The sequence below is a fragment of the Miniopterus natalensis genome, chromosome 15 (assembly GCF_054644295.1).
Source record: "Miniopterus natalensis isolate mMinNat1 chromosome 15, mMinNat1.hap1, whole genome shotgun sequence".
NCBI classification, from domain to species: domain Eukaryota; kingdom Metazoa; phylum Chordata; class Mammalia; order Chiroptera; family Miniopteridae; genus Miniopterus; species Miniopterus natalensis.
This window is the reverse complement of record NC_142095.1, coordinates 11428535-11453277: the sequence shown is the minus strand read 5'-3', so window position 1 is coordinate 11453277 and position 24743 is coordinate 11428535. Positions and strand designations below refer to the sequence as shown.

Below are 24743 nucleotides of genomic sequence, written 5' to 3'. Positions count from 1 at the left end.
AAGGCAGTGGAAGGTGTGCTTGATTCCTTGGGGTAGCTGTAGTAGAGGTTTTAGTTTCTGCCTCTATTGCCACAGATACTAGGGCAGAAATGAATTAAAGCCACGTTATGGTTGGAAATTGGTTGGAGACAAGCTGTGTTATTACTGAACACATTGAAGCTCTGTTCTCCCAGAAATACTATAAAACTCTCTAATAAATCCCCTGCTGCTTAGACAGGCTTAGAAGGAATCTACTGTCTGCAACTAAGATCTTAAGCAGCATGCCTTCTAAACAGCTGAGTCTATCTCCTAACTTATGAGCCTACACAACTTCCTGATAGACAATAAAACTCCCTAGTACAGGACATAAGCCTCCCACTGTCCACACTGCAGGAAGAACAGGGGAGGACAAGGGGAGTAAGAAAAACATATTACAGTCTGTCAGCTTCTATCACATACACAGTCTCCCAGGAAAACAAACCTAGGACAGCCTTTCAAATATCCCAGGTAAGAAGGACAAGAAAGCACATAAAAGTGAGGCCCTTTCAAGGACCCTTGCCTCGCACCCTAGAGTGGGAATTGGAGTAAAGCAGATCAACTTTGGAGGCCAACTTCACGTCAGATGATCTCATTCAAAAGCCACGTTGGCACAGTGGGCTAGTGACAGCTTAATGATGCACAAAGGCATGACTTTTTTTTTTAACTATCACCACTTACACACAGAAAATAAACATTTGTGTTCCCTCCAAAGAAATACCCTCAGAGGTTCCTGACTTATTTTTATTACCCACAACCTTTAGCTCAGTTGAGACAAATCCATCTGCTCTGAGAGTGGTTATGAAATCTGGAAACAGCTGAAAGCAGCTCAGAGCCACAGGCAGTGGCCAAGGTGAGGGAGTTGTGCTAACACCATTTTTAGTCAAAAATGAGGCAAGACTAGAAAGTGTTCAGACTTCCTTTTTGCTGTAGCTTGTAACTTATTCTGAAGGCAATTCCAAAAAAGGAGCTTCAAAATAATTTGAGCAATGGCAGGATGGTTGTAAAAATTAAAAATAAAAATCTTGCCATCCTTGATTATAATATCTGGAAATTCCTGTTTAGAAAAATCGTATCTTTAGAGTCACATCATAAAGAATGAGACTGAAGTATGGTCATTTGTTTCTTGGTTTATTGTGTGCTCACCAACCATGCAGGAAGAAAAGATTTTAACTCTGCTCTGGCCTAGCCTTTGTGACCATTGGCAAAGGTGCAGGAACTGCCACACCACCATGAAACCCTGAGGACCACAAAGTTGACTTAGAGCTCAATAGCCACTACCTGATTTACTTTAGCCCTGGCCTTATTTCTCCCGATAGTCAGTCCACTGGGTATTGCCACTTTGAAGGGCCTAAGTAAGGGGGTATTAAATCTCTTTTACTGAAAAACTTAAAAACACATAAAATGACAGTGCTCCTCACCAACCAGTCCTTAAAAATACTTTCTCTGGCCCAGCCAGGTGTGGCTCAGCTGTTGAGCATTGACCTAGGATCCAGGAGATCATGGTTTGATTCCAGTCAGGGGCGTGTAGGAGACAGCCGATCAATGACTCTCTCATCATTGATGTTTCTATCTCTCTCTCTCCCTCTTCCTTCCTATCTCTGAAATCCATAAAGTTTTTTTTTTTAAATGTTCTATTAAAAAATATATATTTTCTCTGCCAAATCTCATTTATTTCTTTTAGGCTTCACTAGATCCCAATGTACTAACAACTATCAGATATGTGGGTGTATTCTGCTCTCTAATAATACCAACTGGTATGTACACACATCAGGACTTTGCAAAAGTACACATACAAGAGAACAGTACGCCAAAGAAATGCACGAAATGAAAATACAGTTGTCTAAAGAATGGTGGGACTAGGGGCCATTTTCCCCCAAGAGCAGCTTTTATTTTTGTTATATCAACTGAAAAGTTATTGAAAAATAACATGAAAGCATCTTCCCTACCATGGATGCCAAATCTCCACTGAGATGTTTATGTTTCTAGTACTGAATTCTTTTCTCCATCACCCACAGAAGCCAAGTTTTCCAAAACACCGCTAAACCAGGGATCAGCAAACAATGGCCCATGGGCCAAACCCAGCCCACCACTGTTTTTGTAAATAAAGTTTTATTGGAGCACAGCCACGCCTACTTGTATACAAACTGTCATGCTACAAAAACAGAGTTGAAATTATTTACTACCTGGCCTTTTACAGAAAAAGTTTGTCAACCCCTGGACTAAACCAAAGAGTAAGGTCCACTACGGCGCATGGAGAGCTCATTAATCCACCATGGGAAATGTCCCCCAAAGGTCAAATACCATTTCTAGAGGGCCAGGGTCCTAAAAGACAATTACAGGAATTGTGGTCCAAAATAGCAGTCCCTCAAGAGTGGTGGAGTATGCACGGGAAACAAACACTACACTGGCCAACAAGCCCAGGTCCAGGCTAGAACTAGCCCCAAGCAATTGAATGCTCTGCCCTGAAGAACTGCTGAGAAACATCAGCCCACAGAGAAAAGTCTCCAGTTTTTAATGCAGCCTAATCCAGTTTAGCTGGGTGCCTTCCTGAATTCAGAGGTCCGCCTTCTATGTAAGCAGCACCACACACAGTGTGTTCTCTACTGACAGATTAGAATCAGTCCTAAAGGCTGGTTCTTTATTCATAATCTGGAAAATAATTTTTCAAAAAGCAACTCTGGCTATTGAAACCTGCTATTAAACCCAGTTCTCTTTGCCATATATTAGAGGAAATTAGCATCAGCCTCGGAGATAAGATCTCCCGATCCTTTCACAGGTGCACGGGGTACAAGAAAGCTCTCTGTACAGTTTGAAGTTGGTCTCATTCACTCAAAAGAGCTAATAAATAAACCAGAACATCAAATGAGTCTCAGGGCAGCAGCCAGGTAATGAGGAACCAGAGGGGATTCTTTGCCATATAACAAAACCGCGGGGCAGGGCATCCGTATTTAGCATCACTTCTCTGGAGTTTTTCCAGAACTGAAGGTCAGAGGTTGGTTTCTTGTTCTAGCTCTGCCGCAAACTCAGAGTAGAACCTGGAGTTCAACGTCATCTCTTTGGGGCAGTTGCCTCATCTGTGAAGTAAGGATTGGGCAAGTCCATCTGAGAGCCTTTTATTTATTTTGGAAAAGGCTTCCAGAAAAGGAATATAGGCTAAATGTCAAGGTGATTCCTGAGTTGTGATATGTCTTCACAGGGCTACTTTAAAATCAGGTTCTCTCCAATGCAGAGCAGGAGAGTTGCCCATCGGTTGAGAAAAATAAGGCCCTCCCTCCTGAGGCCCGATGTATTCCACTATCGATCTGTTTTTTCAAACACCCCAGGACAGAGAGGACCGTCTCAGCTCTGTGCTGAATGTTTCAGAAATTACATACAAAAAAGCTTCCATGAGCAATAAATACCTCAAGCCCCAAGGATCTGCAATTAGGGAGCCTCACGGGACCCTTCCTCAACTTGTTTTTGGGTTTCAGTAACTTCCTAGGCACCTGTAGCCCGGGATGCTAGAGGTGCCACGTAAAATCAGGCTGGCACCAGCCACACTCGGCTTGTCATTCAGACCCTCAGCTACACTCGCCAACGTGATATAAAAGTAAACACATCCTGAACCCTGCATTCAAGTCACATTCAAGATTACAAGAGCATCTGCACCGATTAGGATTATAAACAGACTACGGAAATAAGATGCGACAGGGGAAACCAGCTTAAATATTCTGTTGTCCGGCCAAACTCCTTACTCAGAGCCAGCTGACCTAAAGGAGAGAGCAAGGCTACAACGGACAGCGTAAGGTTGCAGCTAGTTTATAAACCGCAGGTCCTCCCCCAGCTTAACACCATCTATTTCCACATAAGGATGGGAGTTACTCCTGCCCCCGTCTCCCTTTTCACTGCTCAGAAACCAAATGAAAAACAAAAAAAAAAGGAAACCAAATGAGCATCTCCGACCCTTCCCGAGTTCCTGGGAAGGTCCCAAGAGGCTGCAACCCACTCCTCTGTCTCAGGGCATCAGCCGCATGTCACCTATGCCCCTCCCCCCCCCCCAGGCCCTGTCTCCCTGTGTTGCTCACCACCTGGGAGAGAACTGCCTGCTCTGTTTTGCACAAACCAAACTCTATAATCCTTAGTCATCCTTCCAAAAAGAAAATGCACCCCAAGGTCCAAGAGACTCACCCACGAAGAGTTAGATCACAACCTGCTTGGAGAGGAAACAGCCTGAAAATTGGTGTAAACCACCTCCTGGTTCATAAACGCCCTGAGCACCTCCCTCTGTTAATGTGGAAGCAAGAAGCCAGAGCTTTATTTTTTTATTTGCCAGAGTCGTCTTACATACATGTGGAGCTCACCCCAAAAGAGTACTTCCAAGGGGATCTATAATAAAGCAAAATTCTGATGGTGGGCAAATCCACTCATTGGCTTAACCAGCAAATACTGAGCACCTGCTAAGCAAACACGACCTGGTCACTGCCTTCCTGGCACAAGATGGTATAGGGGACCCTAAGTGCCAGGAGCTGTACTGGCCAGGAAGCCAGGGAAGCTTCTGGAAAAGAGTGACCCTGAGCGCTCCAAGGCCAGCATCTCTGATTTTTATTTGAGCAGGCAGGTGCTATTTTTGTAACTTACAATGTAATAAAAGAGGCTGGGGGAGGGGAGGGGTTACATGGGAACTCTCTAGCTCGAGCTTGCCGTGAGCCTAAACTGCTCTAAAAAATCATCTATTTTTAAAGCGAGGGAGAGAGAGAAAACTAATAATGTTTTGGGGAAACTCGGCAGTTTTTTATGTCTTTTGTTTTCTCTTTTTTGTTCTCTGAATTTTCCAAGTTTTCTATAAGGAACATGAAATAATACCTTTATAACTAGAAAAAATAAGTCACTAAAAGAGAGAATAACAAAAAGGAGGCAATGGTATTTGTATTTAATTAAAAAGACACAAAAATCATCAAACTCTACACTGAAAACAGGTACATCTGTCTGTTACTCATGCCTCCATAAAGTTGATTTTAAGAGGTTTTTAGAAAGCCTTAGGGCTCTTACATTTCATTTTAAATAGCATATATTATAGTGTATAAGTTATAATCTTCAGGGAAAGTTAATGTGTGTAAACTAGCAGCAGATGTTCCTGTTAAATTTCTAAGTGTTCCCTTTCAAGATAATTAATTAAATTTAAGTTCTCTGATGTTGGTGCCACCGATTTGTGATTTGGAGTCATGGAGCCTACCATTACTAAAAGTAATGATTATAATTCTATAAAATAAGTGGTTTGCTAAGCAAATAATAATAATATAAGTTATTGCTTAATGGGGACAGACTTTCAGCTTGGGATGCTGACAAAGTTCTGGAGATAGATTGGTGGTGATGGGTTCCCAAGAATGTGAGTGTACTTAATGCCTGCAAACTGTACACTTGAAAATGGTGAAAATAGTAAATTTTACGTTATGTATATTTTACCATAATAAAAGTAAGTTTAGCTTCTTTCTACCTAAACACTTTTTAAATAGGAACCAATAGAGGAGAAATGTCCCAAATGCTCTGCCTGATCCCTCCGGGTGTCTTTACAAGCAAGAAGTCTAAAATTAGGGTGTCAATCTCTTCCATGACACAAACTGTAATGCAAGGTCCCTGAGACAAAACTTTCCCGCTTGGTGATTCCCATGCCATCCACAGAGGCACAGGAAGGCGTGTCTGGGGAAACTGGGGAAATGCATCCAGATGGGCCAGGTGCAAGGCACTCGAGCAATGGGAAAAGCTGACTCGGACTTACCGGCTGCTCTGACTTCATTCCTTCAAATATTTACTGAGTGGCTACTATGTGCCAGGCACTGTGCCAGACTTAGGTCTAACACCTGCTTTCCTGGATCTTGCAACATGATGGCTTGCTTTCAGTCACACTACTTGCAAGTTCAAATAACATTACAGGACACGATGTGACTTGTGTTTCTCAAGGGAGCCTTCCTTTTTTTTTAATTTCCTTCTTTTCTTTTTCTTTGCACTTTGAAATGATTCAAACTTGCAGAAGGGTTGCAAGAATATCACAAGTAACTGTACGTCCCTGCACCCAGATGCAACAATTACTGCTGCTTTGGCACATCTACCCATGTGCTGGGCCCTCTCCCCCTCCCTTCCTCCCCTCCACCCACATCCACCCACATCCATCCTACTCCCTCTCCCTACCTCCTTACAGAAAGTTTTTCTGGAACCATCTGTGTGAGTTGTAAACATCTTCTTTTATCCCTAAATATTTCATGATGTATTTTCCAAGAACACGGACATTCTCTTAAATAACCACAGTCCCATTATCAATGTCTGGCAGTTTAACACTGATTCAATAGTATTACCCAATATGCAGTCCCACTGTCCAGGAGGTGGGCGAAGAGCTGGTGCGCTGGTTCTAAAATGCTGACCTGAAGGCTCCCTCCTCCACCAAATGGACTGACAGCACCTGCGCGGACCCGTCTCACTCCCTTGCTTTTCACAGGACTTTTCCTGAAGGATTCCAGGCACAAGGAAATTCTTGTTACTTTAAAACTCCCTCCGGGGGAGAGAAATAAGATGGTGGCATAGTAGCAGCTGCGCCCGCCGCCTCCCGCAACCCCATCAAAATCACAACTAAAATCCAGAACCACCCTCACTCAGAGCCTCCTGAGATCCGGCTGAACAGGAGCCCCACAGCCAGGGAACTGAAGGAGCATCGAGAGCGGTAGGAGGGGCGGAGACGCGGGCGGATCGGGGCTGGATCGCGGACACACGGCCGAGGGCCCACACCCGGTGCCGCGGTTGAAACCCGGGAGGGAATCTTGGTGGGGGAGGTTTCCCAGAGGAGCGAGGGGTCCCAGCCCCACAGCAGGCCCCCAGCCCAGGGCTCCAGGGCCGGGAAGAGACGTCCCACAACTCAGCGGGGACTGTGGCTGAGGGTCGCGGAGGCTGCAGGAGCCCCAGCAGCTCCTCTAAAGGGCCCGGCGCGGACTCACTCAGACGCTCCCTCTGAGCCCAGCGCCGGGCAGCAGCCTGAAGGGACCCGGGACACTCGGGAGGAACTAACCTGCCTGAGATCCGGGCGAGAGGTGGAGGGCGGCTTCCTCCCAGGCAGAAAAGGGCTGGCGGAGGCCATGGCTCCTGTGGCGAGTCCTCCCGCACAGCCGGCAGGCAGGCGCCATGTTTGAATCGCCAGCACCTGACGCACTCCTTTGGCCCCGCCCCGTGATTCCCGGAGGCCCCGCCCCCCCACCTGCAGCTCATCCAGGCCCTTTCCAGGGGCTTTTCTGTGCAAGTGGCCTCTCGAGCCTCATGCTTAGGACTTGCCTAAAATCTCTCAAACAAGCAGCAGCAGGCCCCATACGGCTTAATAAGTGGCCCCAGGCCTGGCACTAGCGGCAGCTGCATTGGCTCATAACTTGGCCTCTCCTGGGCACCTCCAAGCCCAGCACAAGGAGCAGCCAACCACGGTTTGCGTGTAGCTCATGCTGGGTGGCCCTGGGCAAGGCACTGGCACAGGCTGACTTTGCACCTACCCAGAGGCCCCAGAGACCCCAGAGACAGTGCACCTGGTGGTCAGACTCGACCACGCTGGATTACAACCCTACCACATCCATGAGTGACACACTCAAGGGGCGCACTTGGTGAACACCAAAGCCCCACTGAAGTAAATCCTGCCCCATAGGGGTGTCTCCAGCACAGCAGCTCTCTGGCTGTAGTTGCAGCTGGTCCTCACAGCTGATTGGCCGGGGGGTCAATTCCTCCCAGTGACGCCAACAAGTAACCAAGGCTCAACTACAACAGGACAGTGCACACAGCCCACACAGGGGAGCGCCTGGAAGGCCCAGCTCAGGTTACCGGGGAGGCTGAGCCACTGGACCCTACAGGACACCTACTACACAAAGCCACTCTACAAATTCCAGGAGACATAACAGCTCTACCCAATACATAGAAACGAACACCTGGAAGCAGCCAAAATGTGGAGGCAAAGAAACATGTCACAAAGGAAAGAACAGAAGAAATCTCTAGAAGAGTAACTAAATGAAATAGATCCAAGCAAGCTAACAGATATTTTGTTTATAAGGATGTTTAAGCAGACTATTAGGGAAATAACTGAGAAAATCGATAACATAATAAAGTACCAATCAGAAATGAAGGCTACACAAACTGAAATAAAAAATAATTTACAGGGAGTCAACAATAGAATAGAGGACGCTGAGAATCAAATCAGCAATTTGGAACATGAGGAAACAAAAAACACCCAACCAGAAGAGCAAAAAGAAAAAGAATCCAAAAATATGAAGATAGTATAAGGAGCCTCTGGGACAACTTCAAGAGGCCCAACATTCGTATTATTGGGGTGCCAGAAGGGGAAGAAAGAGACCAAGAAATTGAAAACTATTTGAAAAAATAATTACAGAAAACTTCCCCTACCTGGGGAAAGAAATAGACCTACAAGTCCAGGAAGCACAGAGGGTCCCAAACAAGAGAAACCCAAAGAGGCCCACAGCAAGACACATTATAATTAAAATGCCAAAGGTTAAAGGCAAAGAGAGGATCTTTGCAGGTGATATTCTGGAAAATTAAATCTAAAATTGAGGCAGTCTGTGAAAGGACACAAATTCAGGGGACAGTTTGAATACACATGGCTTATTATGAGCAGGGGCTGTCTTTCTTTCTAGACCACAGTTCCGAAATAATAAAAATCAGTCAGGATATAGAAAAACTGAACAACATAATCAACAAACTAGATCTAACTGACATTTATAAAACAAGACTCCAATGACAACAGAATACATTTTTCAAGTATACATGGTATAGTCACCAATTCAGAACATATCCAAGGTCATAAAACAATCCACAACAAAATTTTTAAATGAAATATACAAACTATGTTCTCTGGCCATAATGGAATTAAATTAGAAATGAGTAACAGAGCCCTGGCCGGTGTGGCTCAGCCGGCTGGAGTATCGTCAGGTACACTGAAAGGTCTCAGATTCGATTCCCCATACCGAGGTTGCTGGATTGGTCCCTTGTTGGGGTGCCTACAAGAGGCAACCAATCGATGTGTCTCTCTCTCTCCCTTCCCCTCTCTCTAAAAAAAACAAGAGTAAGAGAAAAATAGTAAGAAAATCTTCAAACACTTGGAAACTAACACACTTCTAAATAATTCATGAGTCACAGAGAAAGACTCAGGGAAACTAGAAAACACTTTGAAACAAACTGAAATACAACATATCAAAACTTGTGAGGGCAAGTAAAGCAATGCTTAGAGGGAAATTTATAGCACTAAATATTTACATTAGAAAAGAAAAAATAATTTAAGCTTTCACCTTAAAAAACTATGAAACAGAAACTAAACATAAATAACAGAAGGAAAGAATAAAAAAGAGGAGATATAAAAACAATAAAGACCATCAATGGAACAAATAACTGGTTCTTTGTAAACTTAATAAATTGATAAATCTCTAAGACTGTGAAAGACATAAATTACCAACATCAGGAAAAGGAAAGAGGAAACACCACTACAGGCTTCAAAGATATTAAAAAAATAATAAGGGAATATTACAAGCCACCCTATACACCCTATAAATTCAAAATTTTATAAGAAATGGACCTATTCCTCAAAACCATGAACTATGAAAACACACCCAAAATGAGACAGATCATCTGAATAGCTTTATAACTACTCAAGAAACTGAATTTGTATTTAAAACTCCTTCCAAGAAGAAATCTCCAGGCCAGATGGTTTCCCTGATGATTTCTAGCAAATATTTAAAGAGGAAATAGCACCAACTCTACACAATTTCTTCCAGAAAATGTAACAGGAGGGGCCAATGCCCCAACTCATTTTAAGGCCAGCATTACCCTGATACCAAAACCAGAGAAAACAGTATAAGAAAACTACAAACCAGTATCCTTCATAAGCATAGACACAAAAGTCCTTAACAAAATATTATCAAATTAAATCCTGCAACATAAAAAAAAAAAACCTACTACACCATAACCAGATGAGGTTTATCCCAGGACAGCAAGCCTGATTCAAAATTTAAAAATCAGTCAATGCCATTTAGTAGTTGAAAGCAGGGATCAGTAAAAGGCCAGTCAATAAACGTTTTAGTCTTTGCTGGTCTGAAGGTTTCTGTCGCTACTCCTCAACCTTGTCACTATAGAGTGAAAGTAGACTTAGTCAATACGTAAACAAGTGGGCGTAGCTGTGTTTCAATAACACTTTATTTACAAAAACAGGCAGCAGACCCTTTCATAATCAAAACACTCAGCAAATTAGGCATAGAAGGAAACTACCTCAACGTAATAGAGGTCACTTATGAAAAGTTCACAGCTCATATCTTAGTTAATGGCAAAACCGAAAGCTTTTCCTCCAAGACTGGCAACGAGGCAAGGATGCCCGCTCTTGCCAATTCTGTTCAACAGAGAACTGGAAGTCCTAACCACAGCAATTAGGCAAGAAAAAGAAATAAAAGGCATCCAAATTGGAAAGAAGAAAAATTATCTCCATTTGCAATTGACATGATCGTATGTATAGAAATCTCTAAAGATTCCACAGCAAAAAACAAACAAACGAAAGCCTGTGAGAATAAACAAATCCAGCAAAGTTGCAGGATACAAAATCAACACAACAAAAATCAGTTTTATTTCTATACACTAAAAATGAGCAATCCAAAAAGGAAATTAAGAAAGCCATTCCACTTACTACAGCATCAAAAAGAATAAAATACCTAGAAATAAACCCAAGCAAAGAGATGAAACTACACTAAAAACTATGACGCATTTCTAAAGGAAATTAAAGGAGATGTAAAGAAATGGAAAGCCTCCCCACTTGTCCTTTCATTAGAGAGAGAGGAAGGGAGAGGGAGAGAAAGAGAGAGAAACGTCAATGATAAGAGAGTCACTGATCGGCTGCCTCCTGCAAGCCCCCGACTGGGGATCGGGCCGGCAACCCGGGCATGTGCCCTGACCAGGAATCAAATCACCATCTCCCGGATCCTAGGTCAATGCTCAACCGCTGAGCCACGTCCGGCCGGGCTATAAATAATGTTTTTGTTGAGCCGTTTGAGTGTAAGTTGCCAATACAATGCCCCATTTACCCGTAAGTACCTAAATACTTCAGTGCACAAATATTAAAATCAAATAATTAACATGAATACAGTACTATTATCTGTAGATCTTATACAAGTTTTCCAATTATCATAATAATGTCATTTATAGGAAAATATGAGATCACGAGTTGCATTTCATTTTTACAAAATGCACATTTTGTATGTAATGTTACAAAGGAATTTAGAGTTTCAAACTAAGAAACAAAGCAAAAATAAACAAGGAAACAAACAAAACAAAAAACACTAAAAATATCAGTAACTGCTATAGTCCTGGAAGGGAAAAGGAAATAAGCCTTTTAGATAAACAGAAATTCAGGCAATTCCGTGACATGAAAAATTGCAATTTAGTCTCTTCCAGGTTAGGTCACGCTTTGCTTTTGTTCAAAATCACTACTTCATACAGACTTAAATTTATTTCACAGATGCAAGTTCAGACCTCTTTCTTTGAGACAAAGATTTTCTGAAATACCTTTGTCTACCCCATAGTGCAGATATAGATAGATATAGATATATAGACGTAAATATATAGATATGTTGATATATAGATATATATGCCTATTTTGCTATTCAACATGAGGGGGAAAACTGCGGAATTTTGGCTTTTAATACTACTTTCCTGAATTTCAAATGACTTAGAAGGAATTACAAAAACTGATATTTGACAGAAAAGTTTCAATAACAGAAACTCCTAATTAACTAAGTGACTAGAGTAGTGTTCCAATGCACTTTGGGCCAAGTTAACTGCAGGCTTCTCATAAAAAAGGAAAAGGCACACATTAGCCAGGCTAATAAAAATTACCACAAAGAATCTTGCTAGTACAAAGAGTAACATAAACATAAATGTACAACAATACTCTCTCAACAGCACTTACCAGCACAAAACTGGCTCTTGTCCTGTTCAACTTTTTAGGGACCAATGCACTGCATGAGTCAGCTGGACTATGCACAGAGAAAAGTTCTACGCTGTGCAGTTCGCCAAGAGGGCCGGGGAGCCCATTTTTAAGGTATGAGTAATAGGGTGAAACTCGGATACACAAGAATCCCCATAGCAAAGGGCATTCAAAACATGTGACCTGATTTCAGCCAAAGTCCACACACTGAGCTTAATGAATTAAGAGGCCTCCGTGTAATCAAGATCCATCTGTTGTCAGTGATCACAAATAGTCACGGTGTCAAAGAGCCCCCTCTCCCAGCCCGAAAAGTCCAAGTGGGGGAAAAAAAGGACCGTACAGGCAAGGAGTCATTACTCAGCTCCCAGATGGAAAGAAGCAAGGCTGGCAAAGCTCTAAACACAGTCCTAAAACAGTGATGGTTTCTGACCAGGAAAAAAAACCACAAGACATCATCTACTCACAGAAAGATTTTTCCCACCTACAAAATCACTAATTAAAACACAGGGCCCTTTCTTTGGGAAGGCCTTGGGGAAGACAGAGTGAGAGAGAAACAGAATCATGATTATCTCACACTGGAATGAGCGGCTACTGCCTTACCCAGAGGCAAAACTCTCTGTGATCTCTTCTTTCAAATGAGGGGATAGAAAATCTCCGAGTGTTTTCCAGAGCAATGGGAAGAAAACATGCTTTGGAATCAGACAAATCCCGGTTCTGCAACTTTCTAACTGTGCAATTTATGTCACTCTATGCCTCAGTTTCTTCATCTGTAAAATCAAGATTCTACCTGCCTCAGTTAGGGTTAGATTTGGCTGTGAATAGTGGCTTTAAAAAGAGGCATACTCCCCCCTTCATGGAACATTCCAGAAGTTATCAGCACAGAATTCATGAGGTGGCTCTGATCAACAAAGTTCTCAGAGGCCAGGTTTCTTGTGTCTTGATGGCCTTTATCCCACTCACCTCAAGGCTCAAGATGGCAGTTGGAATTCCAGCCATCAGGTCTGTATTCCAGTTTTAGCCATATACCTGGTATTCCAAGAGGAAAGAAAAAAGAGTAAAGAATACAAAAAAGGTTCTAGAAAACTACTATGTGACAACTCTACTTCTCTCCAAAATATAATCACATCCCCAGCTGCAAAGGAAAGGAGGAGTGCACACATAGTTTTATCTAGGACAACCCTGTGTCCAGCTAAAAACTGGGTCCTATGAAGACAAAAGCACCTCTCATCTCATTTTAAGGATTAAATTGGATAATATATGTGAAGTGCCTGATGCTTCCTGGACCTGCAAATGTATTTCTTCCCCTTCTGGTAACACTGACATCTTATGACCTGTGGTCTCAGCATCTTAAGGAGACCTTTCTAAAGTGGCCTTTTACAGCCTGGCCTACCTTTTACAGTCTCATCTCCAGCCATACTCCGCACACAACTTGCATTCCAGCCAGACCAAACTAACCCCCTCCTTCCCTGCCTCCAAACCTCTGTCCTCACAGACCCTTCCACCAGGAATGCCCTCCCCAAGCTCAGCTCTGCTGGATGAAATGGTCTCTTCAACATTCCAGGTCTTCTATCACCGGACACTTTTTCTCCCTTTGTTCCCCCACCCCCACCCTACGAAGAGTTAGTGTTCTCCCTCCCAGGTGCTTCCTCTACCATAGCATTCACCCCTTTTGCATCTAATAAGTGCTTTCTACATGCCAGTCACTGTCCTAAGCTCTTTACACCCGGCTTCTCAGTTGATCTCAACGACCCTATGACACAGACGCTGTATTACCCCCATTTTACAGATAAAGAAACTGAGGTTCAGAGAGATTAAATAGCTGTGCAAGGTCACACAAGTAATAAGTTGCAGAGTCAGGATTCAGCACAGCTGTTGAACTGCAGAATCTGTACTGTTAGTAACCACTCTCGGCTGCCTTCACTACTGATTGAGAAGTCTGGGTGTCATTTCTGACCAGGGATAGTCAAACTACAGCCCACAGGCTAAATCTGGCCCATCACCTGTTTTTGTAAATTTTTTTGGAACACAGACACACCCACTAGATTTTACAATGGGAGAGCTGAGTAGTTCCCAAGCAGACTATAGCCCACAAAACCTAAAATATTAACTCTCTGGCCCTTTCCAGAAAAAGCTTGCTCGGCCTGTTCTGGACTCTCAGTTCCTCACAGCAAGGCCTGAGCTTTTGCTTCTGAGCCTCCCACATCTCACATGGCATGTGGCAGGTACACAAAAGGCTCTCAACAAATATGTGGGGGATGAACATTCACCAGGCCCAATGACATGCAAAGAGGAGCGTGTCTGGGGGCTGATGCCACCACTCATTCAGGGCCCAGAAAGTTTCCCAATTCTGCCGAGATTCTGTCATCAAAAGACCCCGGAGGACTGTCATGGTTTTCCCTGCACTGTGAGCAGCCCACCATGGCTCTGACGGCATGACCGCTGCAGAGCTGAGTGCAGGGTCATCTGTATCTGTCACATAATACACTCAACTCCCCGGAGCAAGGGGCCCAGGCAGAGCTCCCAGCCCCACCTCACGGAGGGAGAACCTGAATTCCATCACTTCCGAGGGGGCTTCCCAGTCTCACACTCCAGCCTCTTCTCCAGCACTGCAGAGAAACACGTTACACATCCGGGAAAAGAGTTATGAAAAACCGAGGTTGGGCACCCTGCCCCTGGGCGGGTGGCTCAGGTGGCTGCAGTGTCATCCCGTATACCACAAGGTCGCGGGTTTGATCCCCAGCTGGGGAACCTGTGGGAGGCAACCAACTGATGTTCCTCTCTCTCTTTCTCTCCTTCCTCTCTCTCTAAAACCAATAAACATATCCTTGTGTGAGGATAAAAATAAAATTAAAAACTGATGTTGGGCTTCTTTCAATTTGTTATACTCTCATCAAAATATTTATAGCAAGAGACCAAACCACACAAAAACATAAATAGTCCTCTAAAGACTACAGCACAACATGAAAAAGTTATTCATGGCTCAAACGCCTTCTCTGACCTTCAAAGAACAAGCTCCCAACAAGGCTGTATCGTGTTTCCTAATTTTCTCATTATTGCGATCATTGCATGAGGGACAATTAAAGCACTTTCTTTCTGGGCTGTGACCATATTCGATCCAGTCTGAGTTATCAAAAATCAAATTCCGGATGGTTTTCTTTTTCATTCCATCCTGGCCTGGCCCCAGATCGCATCAGTCAGGAGCCAGGCAGAGCTGAGAAAGCCTCCCACATTTCCGGGCGATCATTTCAACCCTCCTTTCAGGACACAAATGCCCGCACCTCCTCTTTCTTCCCAGAGTTCTCAGACGACTGGCCACTTGGGTGGCCACTTGAGCAGACTCCGGGGAACCACAGGCTAAGCAGCAAATGGAGACAGTCGTCCATCCACTGTGCAAATCAATTCATTAGCCACCTGGGTCCTATTGCAGTGGGAGGAAGGGCCAAGAAATACTTGCATATGGCTAAAGCTGGGTCTAAAATGCCCACCAAGTCATCCCCCAGGTTCCACGAAGTCACCCATCGGTCTAAAATACAAGACTCCCAAGTAGACAAACTTCTGCTGAGGACCTACTGTGCGTCAAGCATCGTGCTGGGCCTGATGTCTGTGGTAGCCTCACAACACTGCAAGGTTAGTGTCATTTTACAGGTGAACAAAGCAGGGTCCAAAGGAATTAGGCGACTTGCCCAAGGTCATGCAGCAAACAGGAGGCAAAGCTGGAGCCTGTGGTCCTACAGACTGCTGGCCCCTCTCGGAAGCAATGTGACTCCCATGAGAAAGAGGCAGTCCCTGCTGTCCTAAAGCTCTCCAGGTAGCAAGGCAGAGGTTGGCTGGGATGGGGAGCAACCCATTTGCTTATACACTACTGGTGGGGCTGTGAAATGGGTCAGCCACTCTGGAAACACTTCAGGAGTTTCTACATGCACCTATCCTATGACCCTGTGATTCCAATCCTAGGTGTTTACCCAAGAGAAATGAGAGCGTATGTCCACATAATGACCTATACACAAACAGCAGCTTTATTTGTAACAGCAAAAACTAGAAACAACCCAAATGCCCACCTACAGGTGAATGGATAAACTGTGGTATATCCACAGGATATAATACTACTCAACAGCAAAAAGAAACAATTTATAATCTACTGGTAGGTGCAACGTGGACAAATCTCAGACATTACCTAGGCGAAATAAACCAGACTCCTAAAGGGATATCTTATATGGTTCCATCTATATGAAATCCAAGAACAGACTAAATTAATTCATGGTGATAAAAATCAGAAACAGACTGCAGAAGAAGGGGAACTGACTGGAAGGAACTTTGGGGCAAGGGGGGCAGAAATATTCTGTACCCTCGGAGCAGTGATTACATGGTTTAAACAACTGTCAAAGCTCATCAAAAAGAGTGCCAAAGACCTGTAAGTTTTATTGTATGTTAATTACACCTTTCAAAAACAAATCTTCAGTCTAATGAGTACTCCGATGATAAAATGGAAAACAGATTATAACATGTATACTTCCAAAGTGGATCCCTCTATGGTATTTAATGAGATCCCAAAGAAACTCTGATTTGGCTGCTAAGGGAAATTAGGTTTCCTTACTGGCATTAGAAACAATTTCCCTCACAATATTACCTACCTTACACTTGCCCAAGGGGTCTGTCTAGTAGAAGGAGATGAATGACTCCAGCACCCCTTCCTAACAAGCCCACTTACAGTCATGACGGCAACCTGAGGCCTCCCACAACAGAGATGGCTGTCACCATGGCAACCAGAGACCGGTGGGAAAGGTGGATGGGGGAGGAACACAGAGCTCAAACTCTGACTTAGAACTATGACTGAGTGGGAGGCTGTGGATGTCATACCCCCACCCCCAGGTGTCCATGTCCTAATCCCTGGGACGTGTGAATGTTATCTTATGTGGCAAAGCTGTTAGCATATGGCAGGTGAGATTAAATTAAGGATCTTGATCTGAGGAGATTATCCTGGATTATCTGGGTGGGCCCTAAATGCAACCAGAGCAGTCTTTCCAAGACGGAGAAAGAGGGAAATGTGACACAGGGAGGAGAAAGCAGTCTGAAGACAGAGGCAGAAACTGAAGAGATGCAGTCATGAGTCAAGGAATGCCAGGAGCCACCAGAAGCTGGAAGAAGCTAGAAACCAGTTTCCCCTTAGAGTATCTGGTGGGAGAGCGGTCCTGCCAACACTTTGATTTTGGCCCAAGGAAACTGATTTCAGACTTCTGGCCTCCAAAACCATGAGAAGATGAATTTCTGTTGTAAGCTACCAAGTTTGTGGCCATTTGTTATAACAGCCATAGGAAACTAATGGAGACTGGAAGCCTTAGATCCAGTACTGCTTCTGCCAACAGTTTACATTTCCCCAATATCAACCCCAACTTCTAAGAAATAGTCAAATCAATAAAAGGGTGTGTGTGTTTTTTTTAAAAGAAAACATCAAAAAACATCCTGACTACCATGGGGTAGGCAAAGATTTCCTAAACAGGGCTCAAAAAAAAAACCAATCGTAAAGGGGGAAAAAATTGAAAAATGTGACTACATTAAAATTAAGAATTTGTATTTAAGAATTTGTATTTATCAGACACTAGTAAGAAGAGAAGTGGCAAGCTATAGATACCTGCTTCTCTATATATGTAAGGCCCATGTGCACGTGTCCATATATCCATCAATGGACTTCTATCCAGAACACACATGTAAAGGACTTTTACAAATCAATAATTGAGCAGATACCCGGATATATAAATGAGCAAAGGATTTAAATAGCACCTCACAAAACATAACATCCAAATGACCAATAAACACACAAACAGAAGCTAAACTTCATTAGTCATCAGAGAAAGGCAAATTCAAACCACAATGAGATACCACCACACACCCACCACACTGGCTAACAAAAAAAACAAAACCAAGAGACAATATCAAGAGTGGGTGAAGATGTGGAGCACCCAGAACTCTCGTGCACCTCCGGTGGGATTATCAACAGATACAACCACTCTGGGAAATTCTCTGGCAGTATCTAATAAGCTGGGCATTTGCAAACACTATAGCCCAATATTTCCACTCTTAGGTATACACACACAGAAATGCACACATCTGTGCTCTAAAACACATGGCAGCACTGTTCTTAGGGCCAAAAACCAAAGAGAACTCAAACGCAACCTACAATGGATATAAATGTGTTTAGAATATTCACACAATGGAATATGAAGCAGCAGTGGAAACAGACAGACACAACTCTACACAGCAACACGGGTGGGGCTCACAAATGCAACGTTAAGAGAAAGCGGCCAGACACACAAAAGATCACATACTACACATTATGAAATTCAAAAAGACGCCAGACTAATCTACAGTGTGGGAAGTCAGAATAGTGGAAACTCTACGAGGGAAATGAGGGCTGGGGAGAGGCGGGTGGCTGCTGTTTCTTGATTTAGTGTGTTCCACTTACAAAAATTCATTGAACTATGTACACTTCTGAATTGTGTACTTTTCTGGATATATGTTAGGCTTCAAATTTATCCTCAAAAATTCAGTTATTCAGAGATTATGTGAAAAGGTATGAGCAGCTTTCCTTTTTCTCAAAAACATTTTCAAACTTCAAAAGGGATGCAAGTTCACCTTAGGAAAAGCAATGATAATAGAAAAAGGAAAAGAAAATATGAATCACCCACAACCCCACCAACCAAAGAAAATCATGGTAACCATCTGGCATAAGTCTTCTCAAATACACATACATTTTTTAAAGGGGTGGGGGAGGAGAGTGGATCCCACAGGAAGTGGTTGACACAAGGCAGGTGCTCAGTAAATATATTCAACCATAAGTGAATAAATCCTACTACATGCTGCTTTGTAACCTAGTCAACAGCCCCTTTATTATGATTGTTGATGAAGAAATCTATACACCTGAAACTAATACAAAATAATATTGAATGTAAACTGTAAAAGAAGTCTTAACAAAAAATAAGCAATAAAAGAAGTCTTGTGTCCCTAAAGAACTTGACTGTGCAGACTCGGAATAATCCAGCAACCTAGAAAGCAAGATGTGTGGATACTTCGGAAGTACACGCAGGCAAGAACAAAAAATCCAGAGCAGTGGTTTGCAACCCTGGTATCGCCAATTACCTCTAAAGTTATTGGAATACTCAAAAAGCACTCATTTTAAGTCAATGGGGTTTTAAAAGTTAATGTATGCTCCCGATGACTCTTCTAAATGGGCCAAGCGGTCCCAAAACCCTGGGAAATCATGTCTACAGGCTAAACGCTGCATCCTCAAAGCATGTGGTTAACGCAGATCAAGCTGAACGTAAGCCCTGGATACTGGGTCACTAAAAGCCCACACTGAGTGGCTTGTGGTGGGCCCTAAATCAGGGCGTATGGTATGTCACAAGGAAGGCAGACTTTCCAACCCAGAAGACAAAGACTGGTGGCTGAAGAGAGCAGGGCAAATGATAAACATATTAAGGACATAGAGCAGGTAGAGAACCGAGACTTACAACAACAGCTAACACTGGCAAAACTGAACTAAATCCCGGTTTGATGTCTTCTCTGTTACTGATTCTTTTTTCTTTTTCATTCAATAATATTTACTCAGCCCTCATTATATGCCAGACCCTGTTCCAGACACTGCAGGCACAGCAGTGAACAAGACAGACAAAATTATTCTGTCCTCAGGAAGCTTCCTTCTAGTGCCGAAAAGACAAGGGTACAACACTGAGCATGTCAGGTGATGGGAAGTGTTATGTTGGAAAATAAAGCACAGAAGGGAAATGGGGATTAGAGGCTGGAGGAGGGGAGAAAGTCACTTCCCACAGAGACGTGAATGTTTGGATCCAAGTTTTAAAAGGATCCCCTCACAACAAGTCATCACCCCCTCTCCAAAGACTTTGCAATAATTACATTAATGGGTCCCAGGATAATCTCAGCATTCAGAAAACGAACCAAGAATGTCATGGACGAGAAAGGGTCCATTTAAGAAGGAACAAATTGAAGATCCAATAATGCCTACCGCTTTTCCGGATGCTGCTATGCACTATTCTTAGTCCCTGATACACCAGTATCTTCATTTCACCCTCTCATTGAACTAATGAGAAGGGCAAGGGTAACATCACGCTCGCCACTCACAGAGGAGAGAACGGAAGCCCGGAGCAATTACAGAACTGGCCCAAGGTGACACGTGTGCTAAATGTGCTAAATGTGCTAAATGGTCCAGTCGGGATTTGACTCGGAGGCCCACTGCCCTGACTTTCCTTTTAAATGTCCACTGGTGGCCTGAGGTTTTCTTTTGCCAACACTCGTCTTCCTTATTCTATTTGAGATTTGCCTTTCAGTATTTTACTGAGTTCTGACAACCACACCAATCACCAAAAAAAGAATTGGGGGTTGGTTCCATACTTGCAGTGTCCTCTTTTCTGCAAATAACAAAAACTGAATGGCAGTGAAGACCCTCAAATTTAAATATCACTTCCTAGATCCAATTAGAAATTATCTCCTCAAACACTTGACATTATAAACAAACCCAAAGTAGTTCCATTTTGGTTTGAGACTAAAATTAGCCTTAGGGCAGGTGAGAGTTCATAGAAGCAATTTCTTACTAAGTGTAGACGCCTTAAACTGAACACAACCCACATGGAACTCTTGGCTGTCCCCCATCCTACCAACAAGCATGTTCCTCCATTGTGACCCACATTTCCAAAAAGGACACCTCAACCTCCCAGCCTCTCAAGCCTACAAACTCAAGAGCTCTCCTTGACCCCCCTCTCTCTCTCACCTCTTCATCCAATCCATCAGCAATTTCTACCCTCCCCACCCCAAATCGGTCCCTTTTCTCCATTTCTCTTTACTCCAAGTTTAAGCATCTGTTGCCTCGGCCACCATGATGAGCTCCTAACTGGTATCTCTGCTTTCCAACCTGGCCCTCTGAAAATCTCATCACACAGAAGTAGTCAGAGAGAACTTTTTAAAGCACAAGTCAGACCATGTCATCCCCCTGCCTAAAATCCTCCTGAAACTGTTAAATTCTTCCCCCACCTACAAGGCGCTGCGTGATCTGGCACTGGCCTGCTTCCTCACGCTCTTGGGGTTCACTTTCCCCTGGTTCACTCCATAGAAAAACCAAAAGATGGGTGAACTGACGGTATCCCTTGGTTAAAATGTGAATTTCAGGGAAGACACTGGATCCACACAAAATTATTTCCACAAATACTCGCCTTTATTTCATCATCCTTTCTTTAATCTTTTTTTAATCCTCAGAGCACCTGTTATTTTCTGAAAATTTCTGTCCAGTTGTTTAGATGCCTTAGATGCACTCTTTAACACCATCCTGTAGTCTATACCATGCTATTATATCTGAAGTGTTTACTTTAAATAACTCTAATAATAGATTATAGAAACTCCTTAATGTGTATTTTCCCCACGCTCTGATTATTTCACACTCTCTCAGCCAATGAGTGTGAGGTAGGTGTCCTGGACATACTCTCCTGAGTTAGAGTGTCCAAAAACGTGACGTTCTCTCTCCAGGGACCTCTCTCTATGTCATTTACTTTGTGTTCTGGCCCAGGCTGCCTCCCTAAAGGCATGGTGATGGGACTTAGATGTTACAAGTAAATTAAGGCAGAATATGATACTGAATGTTAAAATATAAGTTTTACAGCAACTTGAGGCTGTGGGAGAGGACATCAGAGTAAAAACTGCTAGTGGGTGATTGTTGTGAAGGGCATTATCAAAGCATGGAAGACTCACCAAGAACTTTGTGGCTGGAGATTATCAGGTACTGCAGGCAACTCGAAAAGAGCTGTCAAAGGAAGATGCCATGAGGCCCCAAAATGCAGGGAACCCAAATTAGTTAGCCCGCCTATTTGCACCAAGGCACTCCCCTGGATAAGGCATTCTACTTTTTAATTCTGCGTCTCCTCCACTACTTCGTAAGAAGATGCCCATGTGTTTTGTTACTTGGAGTAGCTGAACAGTGCCTGGTAAAAAGCAGACCCTCAATAAAATAGTCTCTGAACAAATAAGTTCATAAACAAAAAAATGCATTTTCTACGTTTTCACTCTAGCCTCCTCTCTTTTCCTTTTCATGGATCCAGCTCTGCCTTTCTAAGACCCTTGAGAAGGCAGGAGTGTGCAATCACAGAGCCATCATAAATCTTCTCCAGATCACTAATGGACCCTAGGCCACTGTTCAAATGTGGGAAACACACTCCAACACCGAGATATTAACCATCAGAAAGAGACAATGCTTTTGGAGTCGGCGGTAGACTTAGAAAACGGTGAGTCTACTGTGGTAAGAACAGTGAACTTTGTCAGGGAGCTATAAAACCACAGTAACAAACTCAAGATGTGACTCAAGTAGTGTATACAGTACCACATTTCACCTATGCGGCCTGCAATCATGTAGGAATTATTTTTATTATTATTATTATTATTATTAATTTTGCCTCTTCTCTATGTTGCCTCCACCGAAATACCCCAGTGGATTTTAAATCATACAAAAGCCTGGGTTACTCCAATTCCTCCTAAATCTCCTCCAAAGAATAAATCCTTTAATATACACTGCAGGTAAAGTACAGTTCCCAAGTAAAATAACTGCAATCCAGGGTAAAATCTCTGTTGGCCTCATAAGCTACTTGGGGGGAAAAAAGGGGGGGGGGCATTAAAAGTGATTGCCCAGCACACAAACAAAATGCTGTCACTGACAAGGCACAATTACCAAGACCTGAAATCAGAACTGGAGTCCTCTTTTCTCTCTGGTCCTCCACACTCTACCTGTTCTTTTTCAACTCTCGAGAACTGAAGGGGAAAAGGGAGAGGCAAGAGCAGAGACCGGGGTTATTTTGTGAAATAAAAAGAATTAAAAGTTGAAGTGCAGCGTCCACAACACAGCAGATCTCCAAGGAAACCCCGTGACTGGGAAAGTTCTCTGTCTACGGTTTCAATATAGAAACAACTCAGTTTCCAAACTTAGGAAGTCATCTTTCTCCCAGCTGAATTACATATAAAGTCTAGTTGATTTACATGTAAATAACTGCCTAATAAATGTCACCGGTAGCAATCTCACATTTACAAACCATCTGCGGGGAGAGTTGACCAAGTAATCTAATCTAACCAGCAGATAAGAGCAAGAGCTCCCAGGGTGTGATTCAAATCCCACAAGCATCCCTCAGAACCCCAAGTCCTAAGGTCCAAAGGCTACCAAGGGCAGGACAAAAGATCTCAACATCCACCTCTCCAAAGAGCCCCATTCTCTTTGCAAGGCCACTTGTACTGGCCTCTGGCTTGTTTTGTAAAACAATGTCAACAGCAGGGTCGCGTCTGCTCCTTTCAGTTCTTCCTCAACACCTCAAGGGTGCTGGAAGCCCCTTCCCTAGACATCCCCACGTGGGCCCGCGTCCATAACAGGCTTCCCAACTCTGAGGGTAGTGAGCAGGGAACTTCAAAAGGAGCCTAATGGGGAATATAATTATCATTATTATTACTATCATCATTAAAATAGCAAACTGCCCGTTCCGAAAGGGGAGAGGTTTTCTTTTTTAAAACTAAACTTGTGTTGCAGAGATTGGAGGTCCCAAGCCACCAACTGGGCAGAGGGTAGCAAGCGCGCCCGCAGGCGCCGAGGATAAGTGGCAGGTTTTTTTGTTGGTGGTAGTGTTGTTTTTAAACACTGAAGTTTTAAATAAACTAAGTTACGAAGAGAATGGCTGTGAAGGGGCCAGATGCATGAACGCTTTTCGGCCGGGCATGAAGCACGCCCCCTCTGCCTTCTCCCTCCACCACTCAGGGGCGCGGGGAACCGCCACAGGCAGGCCGGGGGCCGCGCGCCCCGCCCGCCGCCCAGTGCCTGCAGGTGCCGGCGCGGAGGAAACCCGGCTCCCGCCTCCCGCCGCGCCGCTGCGGTGCAGCCCTGGGTGGGGTCACGGCGCGCCCCATCCCGGGCACCCCGGCTGGAGAGGAGCAGGGACGCGGGAAGGGCACCGCGCTCGCCGGCGGCTCGGCCGCGCACGCACACTCGCCCTCCCCGGGCGGCGCGGGGAGGGGGCAGCCGGCGGGCACGTTACCTGTTCTGCCAGCCCTGGATGAGGTTGGTGTATTTGCTGAGCACGCCCTCGAGCGCCGGCTCCCTCCTGCGGCCGTCTCCCCCGGACGGGCTAGCGGCCACCGAGCCCGGGCTGCTGCGGCTGCCCCCGCCGCCGAACCCCGCTACCGCCGACCGGCTGGAGACCCCCCGGCCCGCCAGGGAGGAGGAGGGCGAGGAGCCCGCCGAGGTGGCGCGGCTGCTACTGCGGCTGCTGCTGTTGCTGCCGCCGCCGCCGTCTGCGCCCTGGGCCGCCCTCTCCATGGTCCGTGCGCGCCCGGAACCCGGGAGCCCGCCGCGGTCGCGGCCCCGGCGCTGGGGCTCCTAACGCGGTGGCGGCGGCTGCTGCTACGGCTCCGGGCGCCCGGGCCGCGCGTGGCTGCTCCAGATCCCGGGAAACGCCTGACTCATACAGGAGGAAGAGAAGGAGGCGGCGGAGGAGCGCTGGGAAGGGAGCCAACGGGGCTGGATGCAGCTGTGGTCGCCCCTCCTCCCGCCGTGGCCCCGGCCCGGCCCCTCCCTTCGCACGAGTTCCCCGGACAAGTTCGGAGCGGGTGGCCCGCTCCGCGAGCCCTCCTCCGGCTCCTCCTGCGCTTCTTTGGCGTCCTCGCGGTCGCTCGGGCCAGGGGCTGGGGGCGCTCCGGGGCGCTGAGCCGCAGGGTCGGC

The 24743-nt window shown here is 44.7% G+C and overlaps 1 protein-coding gene across 1 annotated transcript in view; it reads right to left on the bottom strand.

Annotated features, from left to right (window-relative positions):
- The window catches only part of OSBPL10 (oxysterol binding protein like 10), a 183533-nt gene extending 159177 nt beyond the window's left edge, over positions 1–24356 (bottom strand). Inside the window, exon 1 of the mRNA XM_087825099.1 lies at positions 24061–24356. Within this exon, the coding sequence (XP_087681225.1) occupies positions 24061–24341 (281 nt within the window). The 5' untranslated portion in view covers positions 24342–24356. The remainder of the gene's footprint in view (positions 1–24060) is intronic.
- Positions 24357–24743: the final 387 nt, after the last annotated feature.